The sequence below is a fragment of the Callithrix jacchus genome, chromosome 8, assembly GCF_049354715.1.
Source record: "Callithrix jacchus isolate 240 chromosome 8, calJac240_pri, whole genome shotgun sequence".
Lineage (NCBI taxonomy): Eukaryota > Metazoa > Chordata > Mammalia > Primates > Cebidae > Callithrix > Callithrix jacchus.
The window spans coordinates 77,971,479-77,993,551 of record NC_133509.1 but is presented as its reverse complement, the minus strand read 5'-3'; the positions used below and the strand labels follow the sequence as shown (position 1 = coordinate 77,993,551).

Here is a 22,073-nt window from a genome sequence, read left to right as displayed (position 1 = left end):
TGAAACCTTGAGAACCCAGACTCTGAAACCACTACTACTGAGCCCAGCTCAGCCAATGCCATGGCTCCTCCGACCCCAGCTGCAGAAAGGCCTGAGGAACAGCTCTAAATACAGGGTAAGTGATGAGTGAGAACATGGTGGCCCTCTAGTCACTAGAGACAATTCTGTGACCATCAGCTACTGCATTCCCTAAAAAAAAAATATTAATAATAGCCACAGAGCCCTGGCCCAGTCAGCACACTCATCTGGGGGGGCCGTGCTATCTACGGAAGTGCTGGAGAAGCAGGCCACAGTCAGGACACTCAAATCCACTCCACAGGACAATGGCTTGGGAGTACCTGGCTATGGTTTTTAAAAAGTTCTTATTTGTCAAAGTAATAGACTGCAGTATTTGCAGGTAAAATATGACCTCCCTAGAAACATGCCCCTTACTTAACTTCTGCTCTGGAGGCCACCATCAGCGGGAGAGAGATAGTGGCCAGAGGCACTGATGGAGTGACGGGAAAAAGCCAGCACAGTCGAGATGCTGGAAGGTTCCTTTATGAGGGCAAATTTGATGGTACACAGTCCTAGAGTAGGGCCTAGTCATTGGGTCCCAGGAGGTAGCAGGAGCAGGTCTGAGAGGGACGACACACTCCAGGGCTCATGTCACACTGATACACGCACTAGGAATGACCGCCCATGTACCTCCCTACAGCTCAACCCGCCCAGCAGTTCAGTCACAAATTCTGCTTCATTCTCCATGTCTGGCCACTGAAGATCAAATCCACCACGATGATAGGGTTTCAGCACAACAGGCTCTTTCCAGTCACGACAGTCAGATATGTCTAGGCTCTTGAGGTGAAACCACAGTTCATTTCTCCTGCAAGGACCATAGAGATAAATGTTTTCTTTATGATCTGTTGAAATATGTATATAGACTTTTAAAAAACAACTAACAGTCAGTCCATTCTGTGCTCTGTTTCCCTAGAAGGTTTCTCGTGATCGCCCCTCCGAGAGCTAGAGGGGTTGTGTGTCTGGGAACAAAGAATGAAGACACTTTAAAATCAGCAGTGAGAATCCTAGTGAGACACTCAGAAGCGGAGGGTGGGCTGGAGGGAGATGGGGGATGGGAGGCGGGTGATGTGACTGAGGAGCTGGGTGCCGCCTTTTGTGAAAGCCAAGTGGAGACAGAAGCATCGGGGCAGAAAACTCTGCCAGGGAAGACCCAGTTCCTTCCTTGCTCTTTCCTGGGGAATGAGGGACAGCACAACCTCTGTCTTACCACTTCTAAGGGCCGAAGACCTGACCTCTGACCCTCCACCCACTCCGGTGACCTGCACGCTAAGTTGGGTGGTCTCTGACAAACAGGCTTAAGCCAAGAATTGGGGTTTGACTCCCAGAAGACCCAGGTAGAATTCCTTTCAGTCCATTTCAGGCAGCAAGGACCTGGGAGGCTCACTCCCCAGGCAGCTGAGAGGTGTAGAGGGAAGAGCCAGGAACAGGAGAGGCTTCCAGGGCTCCGAGATCAGAAGTGGAAGGTGCCAGCCATATGGCGGCCGTGAGCCTGGCTCGGCTCTGTGAGGAAGACCTGCTGCCGCTGCCACCTCACCCTGTGCTGGGGTGACCGTGCGAAGTCTCCGCAGCCAGCAGCAGCCTCGATACACCTCGAGTATCTTTCATATGTATATATGGAGAAAGATACATACATATATATCCATTATTTTTAACTGAAATAAGTGCAATGGATCAGGTTCATTCCCCTTTGCTAGGAGTCCCTCATTCCCCTGCCCTGAGGGCCTCCAGGCTCACCTCAGCTAAGGGAAAGCAGCCCTGGAATGAGGAAAGGACAGGACACACACCACAGCAGGTGACTGGGAGGAAGGCCTACCTCGCGAGACTGTTTCTAACCCTGAGAACCTAAGGAATTGTGAAGGACTTGGACAGGGGGCTGGGTTTAAAGGTCACCAGGCTTTTTATTGCAATTGAAGCAGACTCGGACGAAATGGTCCCAGCCACAAGAAGGGACAGCCCGGCGGTCATGGGAGCACTCGTCACAGAAGCCCTGTCCGCAGGCCTGGCAGTGGTGCTTGGACAGCTTGATGCTGAACTCCTTCTGGCAATTGTGGCAGTGCAGGATTTCATGGTCAGGCACCCAGTACGCAGGCCTGGCCGCATCCTTTACCAGACCTATGGCAGGGGACAATAGTCAGGACACCCAAAACCCCGACTTCCAACTGGCAAGAGGGCATCCTCAGATGCTTACTGGCTTGTAATCCCAACTGCATACAGAACTGCTTACAGAGCTTTTTAAAATGCAGATTCCCAGGCTCCACCACTCACAGCCAGATCAGAATCTTTCAGTCTGGAGCATAGGCACTGATATTCCCTTTTATCTTTTTTTTTTTTTTTTTTTTTTTTGGAGGGAGTCTCGCTCTGTCCCCCAGGTTTGAGTACAGTAGCATGATTTCAGCTCACCACGACCTCTGCCTCCTGGGTTCAGGCAGTCCTCCCACTTCAGCCTCCCAAGTAGCTGGGACTACAGGCACGCACCACCACACCTGGCTGATTTTTGTAGAGACGGGGTTTCCTCACGCTGGCCAGGCTGGTGGTCTCAAATTCCTGGCCTCAAGTGATCCACCTGCCTTGGCTTCCCAAAGTGCTGGGATTCTAGGCATGAGCCACCATGCCCAGCCTTTCTTTTTCTTTTGAGACAGGGTCTCACTCTGTTGCCCAGGCTGGTCTCAAATTCCTGGGACAACTCCTGCCTGAGCCTCCCAAGTAGCTGGAATGACAAGCATGCACCCCCATACCCAGCTCCTTGATATTCCCATCTATGAAGCTCTCTCTGTAAACTGAAGGGGCGGCCGTGTTAAGAACCCCTGGAGGAACTATAAAGAAGTCTGGGCTCTGGAGTCAGACACTCTAATCTCTATTTTACTGAGAATGGGTTAATCATAAACTGCTGGATTAAGAAACTTTAGCTAAGGCTGGGCACTGTGGCTCACACTTGTAATCCCAGCAATTTGGGAGGCCGAGGCAGGCAGATCACTTGTGGTCAGGAGTTCAAGACCAGCCTGGCCAACATGGTGAAACCCTGTCTCTACTAAAAATACAAAAATTAGCTGGACATAGTGGCACATGGCTGTGATCCCAGCTACTTGGGAGGCTGAGACACGAGAATCACTTAAACCTGGGAGGTAGAGGTTGCAGTGAGCCAAGATTGTACCACTGCACTTCAGCCTGGGCAATAGAGTGAGACTCAATCTAAAAAAAAAAAAAAAAGAAAAGAAAATAATGGGTAGCGAACCTCTCAGGGACTTACTCATCTTAAACAATCCACCTTCAAGAGCTGTGATGAGGATGACAAGAAAGAATGTGCGTGATACCCTGGCCTGGGACTCTACATCTGTGGGCACTCAGGATGAGAGCACTTAGTGAGCACAGCTTGCAGGCCATGCTCTGCTTCTGAGCCAAGGACAGTCCTTGCCTCTCCCAGGCACCCCTGAAGACAGATGCAAGCTGAGATTGAAGCCTGGGCAAATCCGGCAGTTCCTACATTATGTACTCTGTGAGCCCCAGTGAAGAAAGCTGCTCCAGGCCATTTTCATCACTACCTACTTTTGCTCACTCCCCTACAATATGCCACGCTACCCCAGGCCTAGCCAGCCTTGCCTAAGCCCGCCATGCCCTGGGTGATTCCTTCCCTCTTCCCCTTGCCATCCTGAATACATTCAAAGCTGGGCTGCTATTTTAAATCTTAAACTACTAATAGTTTGGCTGGTACGACAGATTAAAGGTAGTGTAGACTCTTTAGCCCACTTTCCATCTTTGACACTCACGCCCCCTCCCTTGAATCTAGGCAGGCCCTGGACTGCAGCAGACTCCAGGAGATGACAGCAGGGGTGCCCGTCTGCAATCCTAGGCCTTAAGAGATGGGAACCTTTAGCTGGGCAGCTTCAGCTGGGCGCAGTGGCTCATGCCTGTAATCCCAGCACTTTGGGAGGCCAAGGTAGGTGGATCACCTGAGGTCAGAAGTGCAAGACAAGCATGGTCAACATAGTGAAACCCCATCTCTACCAGAAATACAAAAATTAGCTGGGCCTGGTGGCACTTGCCTGTAATTTCAAGTACTCAGGAGGCTAAGGTAGGAGAATTGTTTGAACCCGGGAAGCAGAAGTTGCAATGAGCTGAGAGTGCACCCCTGCACTCCAGCCTGAGTGACACAGTAAGATTCCTTCTAAAAAAAAAAAGAGAGAGAGAGAGAGATGGGCAACTTCTACTTCCTGTCTCTTGGAACATTAGCTCCTGGAATCCTGACATCACTGAAGAAGTCCAGCTTCTTAAGTGCCAGAAAAACCACTGAAGAGGCATGGAGAATACAGAGAGGGGACGAGGCTCTGCTCCACACAGCCTTCTCACTGTCCCTGCCAAGGCACCCCGCTTGTAAGTGAGGTCAGCTTGGAGTCTTGAGACCACTCCAGCTGCCATGATGGAATATCAGGTAGTAACTAGAGGAAAGGCCACTTGGAGCTGAATAATCACCCTTCCTGACTTCTACACCTAGAAAGACATCCACGATGCTTGTTTTCTTTTTTTAATGTATTTTTTTAGATGGAGTTTCACTCTGTATGTAATCCAATCTGGAGTGCGGTGGCGTGATCTTGGCTGTCTGCAACCTCCACCTCCCGAGTTCAAGCGATTCTCCTGCCTCAGCCTCCTTAGTAGCTGGGATTACAAGGCGGGAGCCACCACGCCCGACTCAAGATGGTTGTTTTAAGCCTTTACATTTTAAGGTAGCTTGTTATACAGCACTAGATGCTGTGAGAGAATGGCCTCAGGAATAAACATGAAACTACTAAGGCATTCAGCAAAAGCAAGCAAATGGCGGTTTGTAATTGATTCCTTACCACCTATCTCTATCTAGGTTGGCAAGCTTTTGCAAAGTGGCAGCCCAGGGCACCCAAAACCCCTCAACCCAGATCTGCTACACTCAAGAGCAGCACCGCCAGGCCCACCTGGTGGTATGTCAATGGCTGTTACAACAGCTCCCAGAGTGTTCTGCACGGCCTCGCCCACCATCTGAGCGATGAGCGTTCCGCCTTCATCGTCCACCTGTGCCTCAGTAACATCTGTAGACAATAATAAGGGAAAAGCTGTCACCTCTAAGTCCTCTCCCAAATGGAAAACTCATGGAGCAACAGCAGAACACTTCTGGATTCTGAACCCAAACACCACCATGCTGTCCAGCAACCATTGCAAAGATCTGCGCTGTGGGTCAGGTCGGCCCAGACCCTGAAATCCAATGACATCTGTCAGTCCTTTATCCGCAACCGTCTGGGGCTCCTTTATAACCTTCTTTAAGGCAGAAAGGTTCTAGGAGCAAAAACTAGTACCTTCTCAAAGGAGAAGACTGAACCAGAACCTTCTCAAAGGAGCAGCCTTTTCGGAACTCAGCTATGTGTGTATTCCCTTCCCCCAGAAGCACCTCTGCAGCGAAGAATGCAGGACAGGCTCCAGCTCTGAGGAACAGCATCCATAGGACGCTGTTAACAAGGAGCTTGGAGCCTGACTGGCCGAGACCCGAGGTAAGTGCTCTCACAAGGAAGATGTGGTTAGGAGTGGGACTGGGGCACCTGAGCATCCAGTTCCCAGTGGCAAGGAGGGAGGGTCTCCCCGCCACCCCTGCAACTCTCGGGCCCCACGTTACCTAACTGGACATGCCTGGCTTCATAGCACTTGTTGCACATCCGCACCGGTGCAGGGCCTTAGCCCTGCTCAGGCACTGGCCGGGTCTTTGATGAACAGCTGTCACAGAAACCCTCCCCACAGGCTCGGCAGTGATGCTTCATGTAGTTATCTTTAAAGGACGTCGCACACTTGTTGCAGCTCTGTTCCAAGCCCAAAACAAAACAGAGAGGCGGTAGGTTTTGGCATATGTTTGCTCAGCTGAGAAGTCGACCAGAGCTGGAGCAACCAGAAACTAAGGCAGGTGGTGTTAGCTCAAGCAGGACAAAACTTTCTAGTAAGAGTTATCTGAGACTGGAAAGGAAGCCTGGTGGGCAGCCAGTGTCCTTTCACTAAGTGTCTGGGTTAAAGCTGGGTGCTCTCTTGCTCTGGGTGCTGTAGCATTAATGGATCAAGCTGAGGATGACCCTAAATAACCTTTAAAGGCTCCTTTTCCCCAGATTCTGTATCTGCATCCTCACACATCTAAGCAATATTAATTGGCCGCCACAGACAAGAAAACTATAAGCCAAGAGAGAAAATACTTGCAGGAAAACACGACAGGAAATTAGTGGGCAAAGAGAAAACTGGCCTTCTCAATGACTCCTACCCTTCCCAGTATTCACAGAGCTCAATGCACTGGCAGAAATGTTTGGGTCTTCTTCACAGAGCAAGCTTAGCACAGGGCAAAGCAGCATTAAGCAGGATGGGCTGTGCCAGGGGTGTAAGGGCATTGTGCCACACCATACCAGAATCTGGAAGTTGGGCCTCCAGTAGGCAGGGGCAATCTGGTCTGTCAGCCAGGAAGTCACAGCCTTGGTGGGTCCAAGGCTAAGCTCAGGCACCGACTGAGCCATGAACTTCATGCCGTCCAATAGGGGCTGGGCAGCGTTGTTGTTGTCCTTCAGAAACCCGTCAGTCTGAAATGAAAGTGCAGGCTTCCATCATGCTGAGAAGGGAGTGAAAGGAAGGAGGAAGAGGGATGTCTGGTGAGTTGCAAACTCACTGTGGCCAACTCAGGACCATTAACTCCCTGGCAGGGAAAAATGCACACAGACCAAGATCCCTCTGGCTTTATTCTCTTCAAAGCGACCATAAGACTTGACATGTAGCTGTTCAATTCAGGACTTACTAAGCCCATATAATACAGGAGGTGACACCTCTTCCAGGAGGCCCCCCACCACAGGCTGAGTTAAGAACCTTTCCTCTTCGTTCTTCCACCTCTTCGACATCTTTAGGAATCCTATTTCTGTGTGTCTCAATACAATCTCCATGTATGGATCTGACTCCTTATCAAATTCTGAACTCCCTGACAATAACTCTTTTGCATTTTATATTTTGTAAACTAACTAGCTCAATTCTGGGCATAAGGTACATAACAATGTACCTTGAAATGTAAAAGGGAGACAGGGAGGGAGGGAGGCATCCCCCCTCACAGCAGGGAAGGCATCTGTATTCTCCTAATTTCAAGTACTGTGAAAAGTACAACCTTAGAGTACTCTACTGCAGTACTGTTTTCCTGGAATATAAACTAACCACCTTTTCTTTCTCAGTATAATACCACGTGAAATTCCTGGGACAAGATGACGTGAACCATTATGCCAAGGAGGTTGGCTCCAGTACTGAGACTACCATTCAATAACAAATTTCACTGGGCCTGAAAATTGGGAAAAAATAAGGAAATCTCCAGTTTTATGGTACCTAAGGATCCAGGAAAGCTCAGAAGGGACCTGCAGGTAGGATTCCTAGGCTGAATGGTGGCTTGAGGAATCACCAAACAAGGACAATGACACAGAGTAGAACGATTCCCTCAGTGAAAAATCACTTGTCTTTTTGCCGTGAAAAGGAAAAGTTTTGGATTTGTTGTGATTTATGGACAACGCTGAGTGTGCGCGCTGATTTAATGCAGAATGAAGGCGTGACGTCACGGCCTCATGAGCAGATGCATGTTTCTGACATCTGGAACTCCAAAGTCAAAGTAAGAATCACTGAGGGTCTATGGGATCCCACTTCCTAGAATACACTGGAAGAAAATTTCCTAAAACAAAAAACGGCTTTCTTACACAAACATAGTCACTAGCATTTTAATGGATTTTTTCAAAAGGTAAAAATAAAACTAAATAAAATAGCATTATGAGGAAAAAAAAGGCAGAAAAAAGGCATGTAAATTATCTGTATCTATAAAAACATATATAGAAAAGAAATGAGTAGAATATGGGAAAATGTTTTATTTGCCAAAAGAGTAAACTATAGATTTTTATTGCATTTCATTAAAAGTTGTACTTTATTTATTTATTTATTTATTATAGAGATGGGGGTCACTCTATGTTGCCCAGGCTGGAGGGCAGTGGCTATTCACAGGCACGATCACTACCTACTGATCAGCACAGGAGTTCTTACCTGCTCCATTTCTGACCTGAGCCAGTTCACCCCTCCTTAGGCAACCTGTTGGTCCCCTGCTCCCGGGAGCTCACCATATTGATGCCGAACTTAGTGGGACGCCCGATCAGCATAGCGCACTATGACGCAGAACTTCTGAGCTCAAGCGATCCTCCCACCTCAGCCTCCCGAGTACCTGGGACTACAGGCACGTGCCACCGCACCCGGCTCAAGTTGTGCTTCTAACATACATGCAAGAAGAAATAAAAACAACTAAATGTCTAGAAAGCAAAAAAGCTCTCCAGATCATGCCTTTCTAAACCACCAATATTCTGAAATTCACAGTTAACCTTAATTTTAAGCAAGTTCCGGTTTTCTACATATGAAAAACTGAACAACACAAGATAAAGGAAAACAGTTCTTACTCCAGGCCACACGTGCACAATCTCTGTCCGCACCACCTTATCCACAGGATCTTTGTTTCCAAACCAGTACTGCCGACTATGATAGACCCCGCCACAGTTAGGACATTCGATCACATACCTACAAGGAAGGCAAATCAATACTGTAACCCAGCCAGCTGCCTGGGGAGACAAACACAACAGAAAACCTTTAGCCACATTGTTTAAACTCACCCAGACCAGGCATATTTTGCGAGACCCATCCAGGGAGAGTCAGTAGAAGTAGATGTTTTGGGCACTACGCTGACTTCGTCACCTCTCTCATAGCAGGCCTGAAACAGGGAACACTCTGCTAGCTTAGTTTTTGTCTTTTGGTTTTTTCTTTTTTAGTAGATATGGGGGTTTTACCATGTTGCCCAGGCTGGTCTCGAACTCCTGGGCTCAAGCCATCTGCCCACCTCAGCCTCCCAAAGTGTTGGGCTGATAGATGTGAGCCATCATGCCCTGCCTTCTGCTAGCTTTTCCTATGTACACCACAGCCCCGACATCCATCCCGACTCTCCACAAACCACACCAGCTTAGAGTCTCAGATGGTGCGTTTAGCACCTCAGAAGAAAGGTCATTCCTCTAGAGAAGCCAGTGCCCCGAGTGGTAATGAACTGAGTGTGTCCATCCCAGGCCCCAAAACTGACCTTTAAATTATGTATCGGTCACAGAGAGGAGGACAATCCAAAACCAGTTTTCTAAAGAGCACTTCTGCTCTTAAGAATGAATGTTTGATGTAAATGACCCTTACATACAAGCTCAACAGAACGAGGAGAAAATAAGCTTAAAACAGTGAACAAAGGGACCCTCACCAATGAAGATATGTGGATGCTTTTCGTTAGAGCTGGAGAGAAGTTCCAGAAATATTCCACTTGAATATCAAATACTTTGGCAAGCAGCCATGGATGGCCCCAAGATGGTCTTGCCAAAGAGAGAGAGAGAGAGTTGTCAGCAAGCCTGCTGCTGAAGCAGGGAAGAGCTCAGAGGACTCACCTTGCAGGTATAGATTCGGTTGTCATACTGGTGGGAGTATCTGCAGCGGTTCTGGGCTTCATGAGGCACTCCTTCCTTCCCATGATTCATGCTGTTCTTACATCCAACCCTGAATGAAGCCCAAAGACTGACAATGAGATGGCTAAAGAAGCAACTGCTACTTACACAGAACAGTCTGACCCTGAGTCAGACACAAGGCCAAGACCAGACTTTGATTACTAACTGGGCCTCAGGTGCTGAACACATAAGTGTAGCTGGAAACCCACATGCCTCTCTGTTACACTTGCAATCAACAGCACTACAGAGGTACAGCATCTACTATCCTTGTATGAGGACAAAGGGAAAAAAAGAAATCTCACCTGGGCATGGTGGCTTATGCCTGTAATACCAGTACTTTGGGAGGCCAAGGGGGGCAGATCACTTGAAGTCAGAAATTCAAGACCAGCCTGGCCAACATGGTGAAAACTTGGCTGTACTAAAAATACAAAAATTAGCTGGACATGGTGACGGGCACCTGTAGTCCCAGCTACTCAGGAGGCTGAGGCAGAAGGAGAATCACTGGAACCCTGGAGGCGGAGGTTGCAATGAGCCGAGATCGTGCTACTATATTCTGGCCTCGACAACAGAGCGAGACTCCGTCTCAAAAAAAAAAAAAAAAATCTTGGAAAAACTACCTGTCCCTTCAGCAGAAATGGAGGAGCCAGAAGATACAAACTTGATCAGAGACAGGAAACCTGAACAGCTCTCAGAAAACTCAAAAAATCCAAACAAGATGAAATGGAAAGTTTACCAAGAACAGGCTGCCAAGATGCAAATGAAAACCAATCCCAAAAGTTGGCAATGCACTAAGGGGAGGCTTAGTCTGATCAAGAAAGCCTTCCAAATGAACAGTGAGTCCTGCCATCCTGACAGTGCAAAAACAGAGGTCAGGACTTTAGAATTTCACTATGATAAAAGGGAAAGTTCCAGAAATCCTGGGAGGCTCACAATTAGAAAGCAATGATCCAACAGTGCTTAAGCCTCTCATGCTGGGCTCATGGGCATGCAAAAAAGGTAAGTCACACTGGTAACTAACACCCCTCTCCTCTTTCCAAGCTGAACTCTCCAAGATAATCCTGAGTTCTCCCTTGCCCAGGCTGTATAATACCAACATCCTTTTTTCACCAAGGCCAGAGGTGATTCCGCATGCAGCATGTGGCCTACAGGGCTCAAAGCAAAATGGCCATTCATAACAAATGTAGGTCAGGTCTACTTCTGTAGAAGGGCAAGTGTGCAGGATAGGGGCACTGGTTCTGGTAGGAGTAAAGACAATTTGGTATTTAAGGGAGGTGGGAGGAACTGTCTAAGGACATGGAGACTGCCATCTGACTTCCACATACTGCATTTAAATCCCCTGGGGCCCATCGGACAAGTCACCAGACTGATTTAATAGCCATCAACAGTTCAAACTGATCCAGTGGTCCTCAAAGGGTGGTCCCCATAAACAACATCAGAATCACCTGAGAATTTAATAATTTATTAAAATGCAGGGCTGGGTGCGGTGGCTCACGCCTGTAATCCTAGCACTTTGGGAGGCTGAGGTGGGTGGATCACCTGAGGTCAGGAGTTTAAGACCAGCCTGGCTTTCATGGTGAAACCCCATCTTAAAAAAAAAAAAGCAAACTCCCAGGCCCTACCTCAGACCTACTGAATTACAAACTGTGGAGGTGGGGCCCAGAATTCATGCCCTTTAGCTTTTTCTGATGCTTGCTGAAATTTGCAAATCACTGCTCTAACAAAGTGCAGTTCACAGACCAGCAGCACAAGTATCACCAGGGAGCTTGACAGAGATACATAATCTCAGGCCTCAGCCAGAACTGATTCAGAATCTGCATTTTAACAGATTCTCAAGGTGATGCTTATACATATGAAAGTTTCCGAAGGACTGCCGCAATTCATCATCCTCAACTGAGGCTGCACTTTAGAATCCTCTGAGGAGCCTCTTAAACATACCTATGCGGGGCCCTATACACAACCCGTTAAATTCGAATCCCAGGAGGTGGTGCCTGGCCTCAAGAATTTTGAAAGAAATTATCCTCAGAAAATTCTAATGTGCTCTAAACATCTGTCCTAATAGTGAAAGAAATCACCTGAGACCAATACCTACCCATAGTGCATCGCACGGGGTGGGGGCAGGGAACGGACTCAAATGTCAGTTGAATAATTGGAATACTATGAATAAGTGACTAAATGCCCTGGATGAAAAAAAAACAGAAAAACAAGCAACCCAAAGTTTTTGGTCCCAAAAACCCCAAATCAGAGGTAGTCAATTTCACATCTATACCAGTTGGAATTTCCAGGATATTCTTCACAACCACTAGTCAATTTCACAACTATACTAGTTGGAATTTCCAGGAGATTCTTCACAACCATGTGTCCTTGAAGCTCTTGCTACCTCAAAAGTGTGGGTCCCAGACCACTGGGATCCTGTGGGAACTTGCAAGTGCACCACTTTGGACAATTTAAATCACAGACTGTAATTTGGCAAGCGCCCAGGGGATTTGCAAACACACCAAACTCTCAGAAACACCAATCGAAGGCTCTATTCCCAAGGTATGGGGGTAGGGAGGGCCTGACTTACCCACAGCTGAGGCATAAGGAGGAGCAGGTGAAGTACTCATCTGGAAAAAAGGAGCTATGAGCCATCTGGTCATCAGGGATCTCACCGCTAAAGTGGTCGCTCAGGGCCTACCAAAGAGGGAAGGTGACATATGATGGCATTCAGTAGACAGCTCCGCATTTGGGCTCCCCACTGCAGCTACTATACAAGCACCACAGGCACAGAGGACATCCAGTAACTTCTGCTCATGACCCTTGATCTTCCTGACCCAACTCACATCATTCCTTACCATGGGAAACCTTGGAAAGAACCAGACCATTCCCCAAGAGGTCAAGATAAGCAAAGTTACTGTTCCCCCTAATTGCCTTGCAGGTTATAAACACTTTGCAGGTTGTAAACACCTCATACCACTCAGTCCTTTATTCAAGACCACCACAAATAATGACAAATGCCCATTTCATTTATGTGAGGCTGGGACCAAGAAACCAAGACTCACGAAGATGGCTCCTCTTTCAGCCATGGGCAGAGCTCAGATGTGATCCCAGCTATAACCACAGGCACTCAGTTGGAGTTTACCAGGCCACAGACAAGCTCAAAGTGGGAAAATGTCACCAGAAAAAAGAAAAAACAAGAATTATTATAGTGTTTAGCAGTCATTTATCAACCTATCAACCCCCATAGGGGGTTAATATTTGGCAAATGGCCAAAATAAATGCCAAGAAGAAAACATATCCATAAAGCAAAGTGAACATTTTAGGTTGAAATGTAGGTTCCACTCCTAATCCTATCTTGACTTATTATTAGATATTGAAAGTATTCCTCAACCTAATTACAAAAAGGGGCTTTCCACACTTTAAAAATTAAGTATATGTTGCTCCAAGCTTCTAACTTTCAGTCCAGTCCCAGTGTGATGAGACAGGCATTATTCAGGGGACCATAAGGGAAAGTGGCCTAAACAAAAGGACAAGATGTTACTTCCTTTAGTAAAAGGGCAGAAGATAATTTTAAGATGAGATATGGAAAAAGGGCAGGTCAGGTTTTAAACTAAGAACAATGATTGGCTGGGTGTGGTGGCTCACACCTATAATCCCAGCACTTTGGGAGGCAGAGGTGGGCCAGATCACAAGGTCAAGAGATCCAGATCATCCCGTCCAACATGGTGAAACCCGTCTCAACTAAAAATACAAAAATTAGATGGGCATGGTGGCACCCACCTGAAGTCCCAGCTACTTGGGAGGCTAAGGCAGGAGGTGGAGTTTGCAGTGAGCCAAGATCGAGCCACTGCACTTGAACCTGGACAACAGAGCAAGACTCCATCTCAAAAAAAAAAAAAGAACAATTAGAACTTCTTATGCAAGGTTCCTTTTCCTATTATTCAGGGGACCATAAGGGAAAGTGGCCTAAACAAAAGGACAAGATGTTACTTCCTTTAGTAAAAGGGCAGAAGATAATTTTAAGATGAGATATGGAAAAAGGGCAGGTCAGGTTTTAAACTAAGAACAATGATTGGCTGGGTGTGGTGGCTCACACCTATAATCCCAGCACTTTGGGAGGCAGAGGTGGGCCAGATCACAAGGTCAAGAGATCCAGATCATCCCGTCCAACATGGTGAAACCCGTCTCAACTAAAAATACAAAAATTAGATGGGCATGGTGGCACCCACCTGAAGTCCCAGCTTGCACTTGAACCTGGACAACAGAGCAAGACTCCATCTCAAAAAAAAAAGAACAATTAGAACTTCTTATGCAAGGTTCCTTTTCCTATTTGCAATGTAATCTTAACACCAGGAGTTGCAAACCCAAGTGACCACAAAGGCACGTAGTATCACTGTGGAGTATCACTGTTGAGTCGGGTCAGCCATAGGACCAGAATAGTGGCAAGGAGTGGGTCTAACTGAAGACACGCAACTCCCCTGAGGGCATTCTCACTCAGGTCCTGCAAGGCTACTGCAGAGGCCCAGAACACCATCTGTCAGTGATGGCTGACCAAGCGGCCACACTGGACTTCAGACAACAAAAAAATGGTCTGTCAAATAATGTGTAAGTCCTATACTTCTTGGGGGTACTTTGATAAAGAGTGAAAACATGAAGATCTTGAAAGACTATATGGATGAATATACATAAATGCTGAGAATAAATAAGAAGCAGGGCAAGTGAAATCACAAGTTGGCCTATACATCTCAGCCAAATTAATTATACATCTCAGACAAATTAACTAACAAATTAACACTCCTATACAGCGTTCTCGCCTCTCCTACTTCTGCATGTGACCCATTCTTCAGGGATGTCTTTGGTCTCACCTCTTCCAGTGAAGCCACTCCAACCACATCACTCTCTGCCTTCTCTGAAGGCCTGCTGTACTCAATACAAAACTTGGTATTAAGCAATCAGACAATGATACAAAGCTATGGGCCTGCTGTATTTCATCTCCAGGACCAGAACATAAATACTGTCAAAGCAGCTTCCTACCTTTGAATCCTCTTCCAAATCCTAGCAAAGGTCCTAACAGGTCCTCAACTACAACTGCTGGGATAAGTGCCCCAGCACCAGCACCACTTCACGAACCAACCCGTGCCCTCCTCTCCTGGTCCTGCCCTTGCCCTAGGCTTCCTTCATCCCATGCCCAGAGGTCCTCTCAAGTTTAAAGCTAACTACTCCCTAACTTGCCACATGATCTGTAACTCTCCAGGCTGTTTCTCAAACAGATATGTGCAGAACACTCCAGGGCTCCTGATAGGAAAAGAGAGCTTTTTATGGAGACAGAGCCTCGCTCTGTTTGTTACCCAGGCTTGAGTGCAGTGGCGTGTTCACAGTCCACTGCAGCATCATCATCCCAGGCCCAAGCAATCTGCTTGCCTCAGCCTCCCAAGTAGCTGGGACCACAGGCGCATACCACCATGCCCCAATAATTTTTTATTTGTTTTGTTATTAAGACAGAGTCTTGCTCTGTTTGTTACCCAGGCTGGAGTGCAGTGGTGCGATCTTCGCTCACTGCAACCTCTGGGTTCAAGAGTTTCTCCTGCCTCAGCCTCCAGAGATGCTGGGATTACGGGCCCCCACCACCAGGTTTGGCTTTTTTTTTTTTTTTTTTCTTCTAGTAAAGACAAGGTTTCACCATGTTGGCCAGGCTAGTCTCAAACTCCTGACCTCAAGTAATCCTCCAGACTCAGTCCCCAAAAGTGCTAGGATTATAAAAGCAAGCCACTACACCCAGCCAAGAATAGCAGTTTTTATCCTCAAAGTTTTTTCTTTTGAACAAATAAATGAAAAACTAGCCTAAATACTGCTTTTCCTAAGGAGAAATGATATCAAATTTTGCATGAGTGCAACCGCTGGGTTGAATTCACAGAGGATGCCAACCCCCAGTAAATGGGAAATTGGGATCCAGTACAGCAAAAGGTTCTTACTGTTCCAACCCAAGTGACCTGGTTCACTTCTCTGAAAGTTCTTCAGAGAAACGAGGGCATTTGTAAGTATCTCAAGGCTTGGTGTGAAACAATTTGCAGCCTGATTTGCCACAGTAGGTATGCCATCATTCTCTGCCCTAGACAAATTAACTATTGGCTTATGTTGTTCAAGGTAACAGGTAACCTCTTATGACATAAGAAAGAGAACTCCCAGGCAAGCCAGCCTTCAGATGCTGGTACCCATCCTCTTGCATACTAGGTAAGAGAACAAGCATTTCACTCTTTCACAAGTCACAATCTGACTAATGAATCAGACCCTGACAAGTTTTAGGAGAATCAAGAGAGTGGGAAAGTAAAGTAACTGTTTAAAAAAAAAAAAAAAAATCCAAGGTCAGCATGTTTCCATGCAAGGGTAGGGAGAAATTGTCCTCCTTTAGAATCTAATTTTTTTTTCTTTGGAGGCAGAGTCTTGCTCTGGCCCCAGGCTGGAGTGCAGTGGCGTGATCCTGGCTCACTGCTATCTCTGCCTCCTGAGTAGCTGGGACTATAGGCGCATGCCACCATGCCTGGCTGATTTTGTATTGTTAGTAGAGACAGGGTTTCACCATGTTGGCCAGGCTGGTCTCAAACCCCTGACCTCAAGTGATCCACCTGCCTTGGCCTATAAAATTTCTGGGATTACAGGCGTGAGCCACCATGCCAGGTCCTTATTTTTCTTTACATATCGCTTGATCCATATTAGTATGTTCAAAAATTCCAAACCTCATATCATTCCACAGTATCTTGGGTTCTCCTCCTCCTGAGATCCTGGAGCTAGAAGAGAAAGGCTGGGAATGGCCCCCCTACCCTGAGAAAGCTTAGGAAAGCATTTGAGGCAAGTCTGGAAAGGGTTGCCTGGAGACCAGATGAACTTGAACTTTAGTTGCCTTGACAACAATGTGGCTGGCTCTTTCTATTGTACCTATAGGGTGGCCCCGGTCATCAAGGGCTAGCAGTGAATTTCCTGAATCAAAATGGACACACTTCTATAATCAATGACATAATGACATCACACCCAAACAAAACATAACTTTATAAATACCTAATAAATGCTTCCCAACCCGGGCATGTTGGTTCACGCCTGTAATCCCAGCATTTTGAGAGGCTGAAACAGGCAGATCACCTGAAGTCCGAAGTTTGAGACCAGCCTGACCAACAAGGAGAAACCCCATCTCTACTAAAAATACAAAATTAGCCAGGCATGGGGGTGTATGGGACCACATCCTTCCAGCTTTTCTTCGCACTCACGAGCAGATGGTGCCACGATGCTCTCTAATACTCATTAATAAGCACCTCCTGTACATCAGACACCCCCCACCCTTTTTTTTGAGACATGGTCTCACTCTGTTTCGCAGCCTGGATTTCATGAATTGCATTAACACAATTCCTGCTCACTGCAGTCTTGACCTCCTGGGCTTGAGCAGTCCTCCAACCTCAGCCTCCTGATAAGCTGGGCCAACAGGTGTGCACCACTACACTCAGTTAGTTGTTTTATTTTTTGTAGAGATGGGGTTTCCCTATGTTGCCCAGGCTGGTCTTGAACTCCTAGGCTCAAGTGGTCTGGCCTCGGCTCTCGAAGTGCTGGCATTCCAATATGAGCCATTTGTGAGGCACTTCTCACCCTCACACTAACCCCATGGCACAGCTGGGGAAACAAGTTTCTTGAGTTAAAGTGATATGGCAAGAAAGGCTGAGCCGGAATTAAGATTCTGCTCTTCCCAGTAGGGTGTGGTGGCTCACACCTGTAATCCCAACACTTGGGAAGGCTGAAGTGGGCGGATCACTGGAGGTCGGGAGTTTGAGACCAACCTGGCCAACATGGCGATACCCCGTCTCTACTAAAAATACAAAAATTAGCCAGGTGTGGTGGCAGCACCTTTAATCTCAACTACACAAGAAGCTGAGGCAGGAGGATCACTTGAACTTGAGAGGCAGAGGTTGCAGTGATCTGAGATCGTACCACTGCATATTCCAGCCTGGGCAACAGAGCAAAGTTCCATCTCAAAAAAAAAAAAATATTCTGTTCTTCCCAACTCTGAAGCCTCTGCTCCCCTCACGGCTGCATCCTGCACCTTTCATGGCTGCATCCTGCACTTTTTCAGGCCCAGGTTAACAACAACCGGGAAGAGGTGAGAGAGGTTTTTCTACCACGGTAAACCCTCCTCCCAGCCCAACTCCACCATCCTGGGCTGCTCTTCTAGTCACATGATCCTTTGCCCCATTTGGCCCAGTTGATCTTGAGCTCATCCACTTCTTCCACATGGCTCAGAGACAAGGGTGAGATTTTTCTTATTTCTCATGGCAGAAAAGCAAGCTCTGCCAAACCCAGAATTTCTGGTCTCTCCTGTCCCAGCACAAACCATTCACAGTCTTCCTGCAATTATTCCTGGTGCTGGGTTTTACTTCTAAGAAGCCTTCTGTCCCTCAACCTCACCAGCCCTTTGCTTTTCAGCCTAGAAGCTCAGGCCATTTGAGGATTGCATGTTCGGCTGTGGGCCGAATGGGGAATGCAGTGACTACACCTGGTTGGCATCCGATACCAAAGCCGGGGTTGTGGGGAGGCCAAGAAGTGGGCTGAATACAGGCTCAGGCCTCTCTCTCCTTGCCCCCAAGGGCATTCTCTCCAGCAGGTGACTCGGCATGATCACTGCAGTGCTGGTCTGAAACAAGTCAGTGGGTTCAATGGGAGGGTAGGCTGCCGCCGGAACACCCCAGCCCTCTGTTGGAGCACGTCCGTCTTTGGTGAGGTCACCCACTTTTCTCTGTTCTAACAGCATCTCTTCCCTTCATAGCCCTCAACCTGAATCTCTAAGACAGATGTTTAGATGAACTCTCAATGGTATCTTACATATTTAAAATGTATTTGTATCTCCAAGGGTGCTGTTTCCTCCCTGAGATTGGAGGAAGGAGCCAGCTCTACCCTCAGCTTCTGTTCCCCCTGAAGAGGAGGTGAGAGGAGAAAGGGCTTCTCAGGCCTCCGCCCTTGCACTCCATATCAACGAGTGCCAGGTTTGAAAGGAGAGGCTTCAGCTCCCCCCTGCCAGGGGGATAACAAGGAGCCACATTATTCAACCTCAATAAGCGCTTCCCCAGTTATCAGCAGGGCCCCAGGTTAGCGCTGGCTATTTCCATCAAGTACAGAGCAAAGGCCAAGCTCCGTGGCTTACACCTGTAATCCTAGCACTTTGGGAGGCCGAGATGGGAGGCTTGCTTGAGCATATTACTCATACGTAATATTTCAGCCCAGGAAGGGAATGTGAAGAAAATAACTTGCTTTTCAGTGGCTTTTTTTTATTTCTATGGTCTCTCTATTCATTTCTTACTGAACAATATGCTAGGCAAGCAAATCTGCTAATTTTAAACATTTGTTTTCTACAGAGCCTGTAGGTTTTTTTTTTTTTTTTTTTAAGCTGAAAAAGCCAGGGCTTTTGGTCGCTCATTGAGGATTAATTCACCCTCTCATAAAAACAAACTTGCGGTTTTGTTTCAGTCATTGACTGAGCTTTAGCAGATCATGGAGCCCCAGGAAAGAAGATCACAAATGCCTGTTGTTTTAAACTCATGATCTAGTAGTTACTCAAGAATAAACACTTAACAAGTTGTCTGCTTTTTACGGATTTCCAGAAACTTGAAATGATAGTTCTTGACAACTCTGTCCAATTTTATACTCTTTCTGTGTGTGTGGGAACCCTTTGCAAACACTTCAACCTACCATAACTGCCCATTAACTTTAAAAACCTGTAGACTTTGGTTTAGACTTGTTAGACTTTGGACCCATCTTTTAAAATATATTTTTATTGTACTTTAGATTCTGGGGTACATTTGCAGATAATGCAGAATTGTTACATAGGTACATACATGGCAATGTGGTTTTGTGCCTCCATCCCCGTCACTTACGTCTGGCATTTTTCCCATGTTATCCCTTCTCAAACTCCACTGTCTCTCACCTATTCTCCACAACAGACCACAGTTTGTGATGCTCCCCTCCTTGTGCCATGGGTTCTCATTGTTCAGCACCCACCTATGAGTGAGAACATGTGGTGTTCCTGTGTCAGTTTGCTGAGAATGATGGTTTCCAGATTCATTCATGTCCCTAAAAAGGACATGAACTCATCATTTTTTATGTCTGCATAGTATTCCATGGTGTATATATGCCACATTTTCCTTGTCCAGCCTATCATTGATGGGCATTTGGGTTGGTTCCAGGTGTTTGCTATTGTAAACAGTGCTGCAATGAACATACATGTGCATGTGTCTTTACAATAGAATGATTTATAATCCTTTGGGTATATACCCAGTAATGGGATTATTGGGTCAAATGGAATTTTTATTTCTAGGTCCTTGAGGAAGTGTTAGGTGCTCATATTTTCTAATATGGAAAATTAAATAAACTTCTGAAAAAGATCATCTGTAATTCAAGAAATTATAATGAGGCAAAAGTTAAATCAGGTTTCTAATGATACTATAGATGCCTAGATGTCGTGTTTGGCCTTTGTGACTTCTGGTCTAATTCAAAAAGTGTTGGGTTATATGACACTGTTGACACTTAGATTTGAGGACTAATATTTACACTTTTTCACCTAGACATTGCTTATTTATTCATTCTCTTGAAAATTTGTTTTGAGATCTCCTAGTTCTAAGTGGATGGTTACAACAATGAATAAGATGCAAAATACCTGACCCTGGGGCTAGCATTATAGTTAGAAAATAACAATAATTAATAAATGAATAAATAAAATATATTGTTTAGTAGTTGGAGATGAGCACTGCAGAGAAAAATACATCACAATGGTGTGTACACAATCTGAGAAAGGAGTTAGGCTTTCTGCAATTTAAATGATATAGGCAGGGAAGTCAGTAATGAGAAGGTGAGTTTAGAGCAAATTCTTGAAGTGGTTTAAGAAACTAAAGAGAAGAATATGTAGACACTTTTGATGATGTTCAGGCAGAAGGGAGAATGAATAACTGCAAAAGTCTGAGCTGGAAAAATTTATAGTTTTCCAGGAACAGCAATTGGATCAAAAATGAACAAGAAAGAAAGTAGGAGAAGACTTCTTAGGTATGGTAGGGTGGAGATAAGACCTTAAGTCTTAACAGTAGAAGCTCTTAGTTTTATTTAGTAATATGAAAGATACTGGAGGATTCTAAACATAATTTACATGAGGCAACTTTAAATATAATCACTGTGGTTTCAATAGTAGAATGTCAAGAATAAAGGCAAGGAACCCCGTTTTGAAGCTATTGCAAAAAATATAAGAAGGAAATGCTGGATGAGGAAATATTAATGAAGATTTGACAAGTAGTCAGAACCTCATGATATTTTAAAAGTAGATCTAATTGGATTTACTGACTGACATAAGGTGTTCAAAAGAGAAATTAAGGAAACTGTGTGGGTTTGGACTGGCACAATGAAAGAGTTGGCTTTGCTATTAGTGATGCAAATCCTACTGAGAAAAAGGCACTTTGTGATGGGAATAAAATGGGAGTTTGTTTTTGGACATGTTAAAGTTTAAATATCTATTAAACATTCTAGGAGAAAGGAATCTGAAATCTTAGAGTGTCCATACAAGTGATGTTCATTTGTGGGTTTTCCAGGCATATGCAATATTTAAAACTATGAGACTTGATATGATCATCAAGTCTAAAATGATATCTACAATGCTTCTCTGTCAGTAGAGTTGTCTAAAAGTAAAAATAATGTCTAGAAACTTCTAAGTGTAGAGGTGTCTAACCCCGTTGTTGTGTGGAGAGTAGATTATAACTGTTACACTTGGTTTGCTGTTCATTATTATCTATAGATATTATTTCCACAGATAATCAAATCTCATAATATTGTAAATGATTGGTTCTATCAAACTAAAAACTTTTGCCAATCTTGTTAATTATAGTTTTATTAATAGAGTAAGAGTTTTGAGTTTACAGAAAAATTGGACATATAGAACAGAGTTCCAATATCATCCCTGCCACTGAAAGTTTCTCCAATTATTAGCACTCTATGTTCCTATGACATATTGGTTATAATTAATGGTTTGTTTAAATGTCTTACTTTTGCCTTTTGTTCTTTTTCTGTTCTTGGATTTCATTCAGGATTACCATGTAACCTTTAGTGGTCACATCTTCTTAGGCTACTCTTGACTTTGATATTTTTCCCAACTTTTCTTCTTTGTTTGATGACCTGACAGATGTAAGGAGTAATGGTAAATTATTTTGTAGGATGCCCCTCTACTGGAATATGTCTCATGATTAGACTGAGGTTGTAGATTGTGAGAAGAATATCACAGAAGTAAAATGCACTTTTCATCACATCATATCAAGGGTACATATTATCAACATGATTTATCACTCTTGATGCTGACCTTGGTTATATGGCTGAAGCAATGTTCATCAGATCTCTCTTGTAAAATAACTCTTTATTATTATTCTTTCTATACTGTACTCATTGGAAGAAAGTCATTATGTATGCCTCATATTTAAGCAGTGGGAACTATTTGGGATTCTTCTACAT

The 22,073-nt window shown here is 45.5% G+C and overlaps 1 protein-coding gene across 1 annotated transcript; it reads right to left on the bottom strand.

The window, feature by feature from the left end:
- Positions 1-7,354: 7,354 nt before the first annotated feature.
- On the bottom strand, positions 7,355-12,693 carry LOC118145153 (zinc finger FYVE domain-containing protein 1-like). Its single transcript, XM_035262212.3, has 5 exons — positions 12,145-12,693; positions 9,525-9,633; positions 8,721-8,818; positions 8,511-8,628; positions 7,355-7,363 (listed from the first exon to the last, which is right to left on the bottom strand). Exons 1-5 carry the CDS (start codon positions 12,207-12,209, stop codon positions 7,355-7,357), a joined length of 399 nt encoding a protein of 132 aa, XP_035118103.2. The 5' UTR covers positions 12,210-12,693.
- Positions 12,694-22,073: the final 9,380 nt, after the last annotated feature.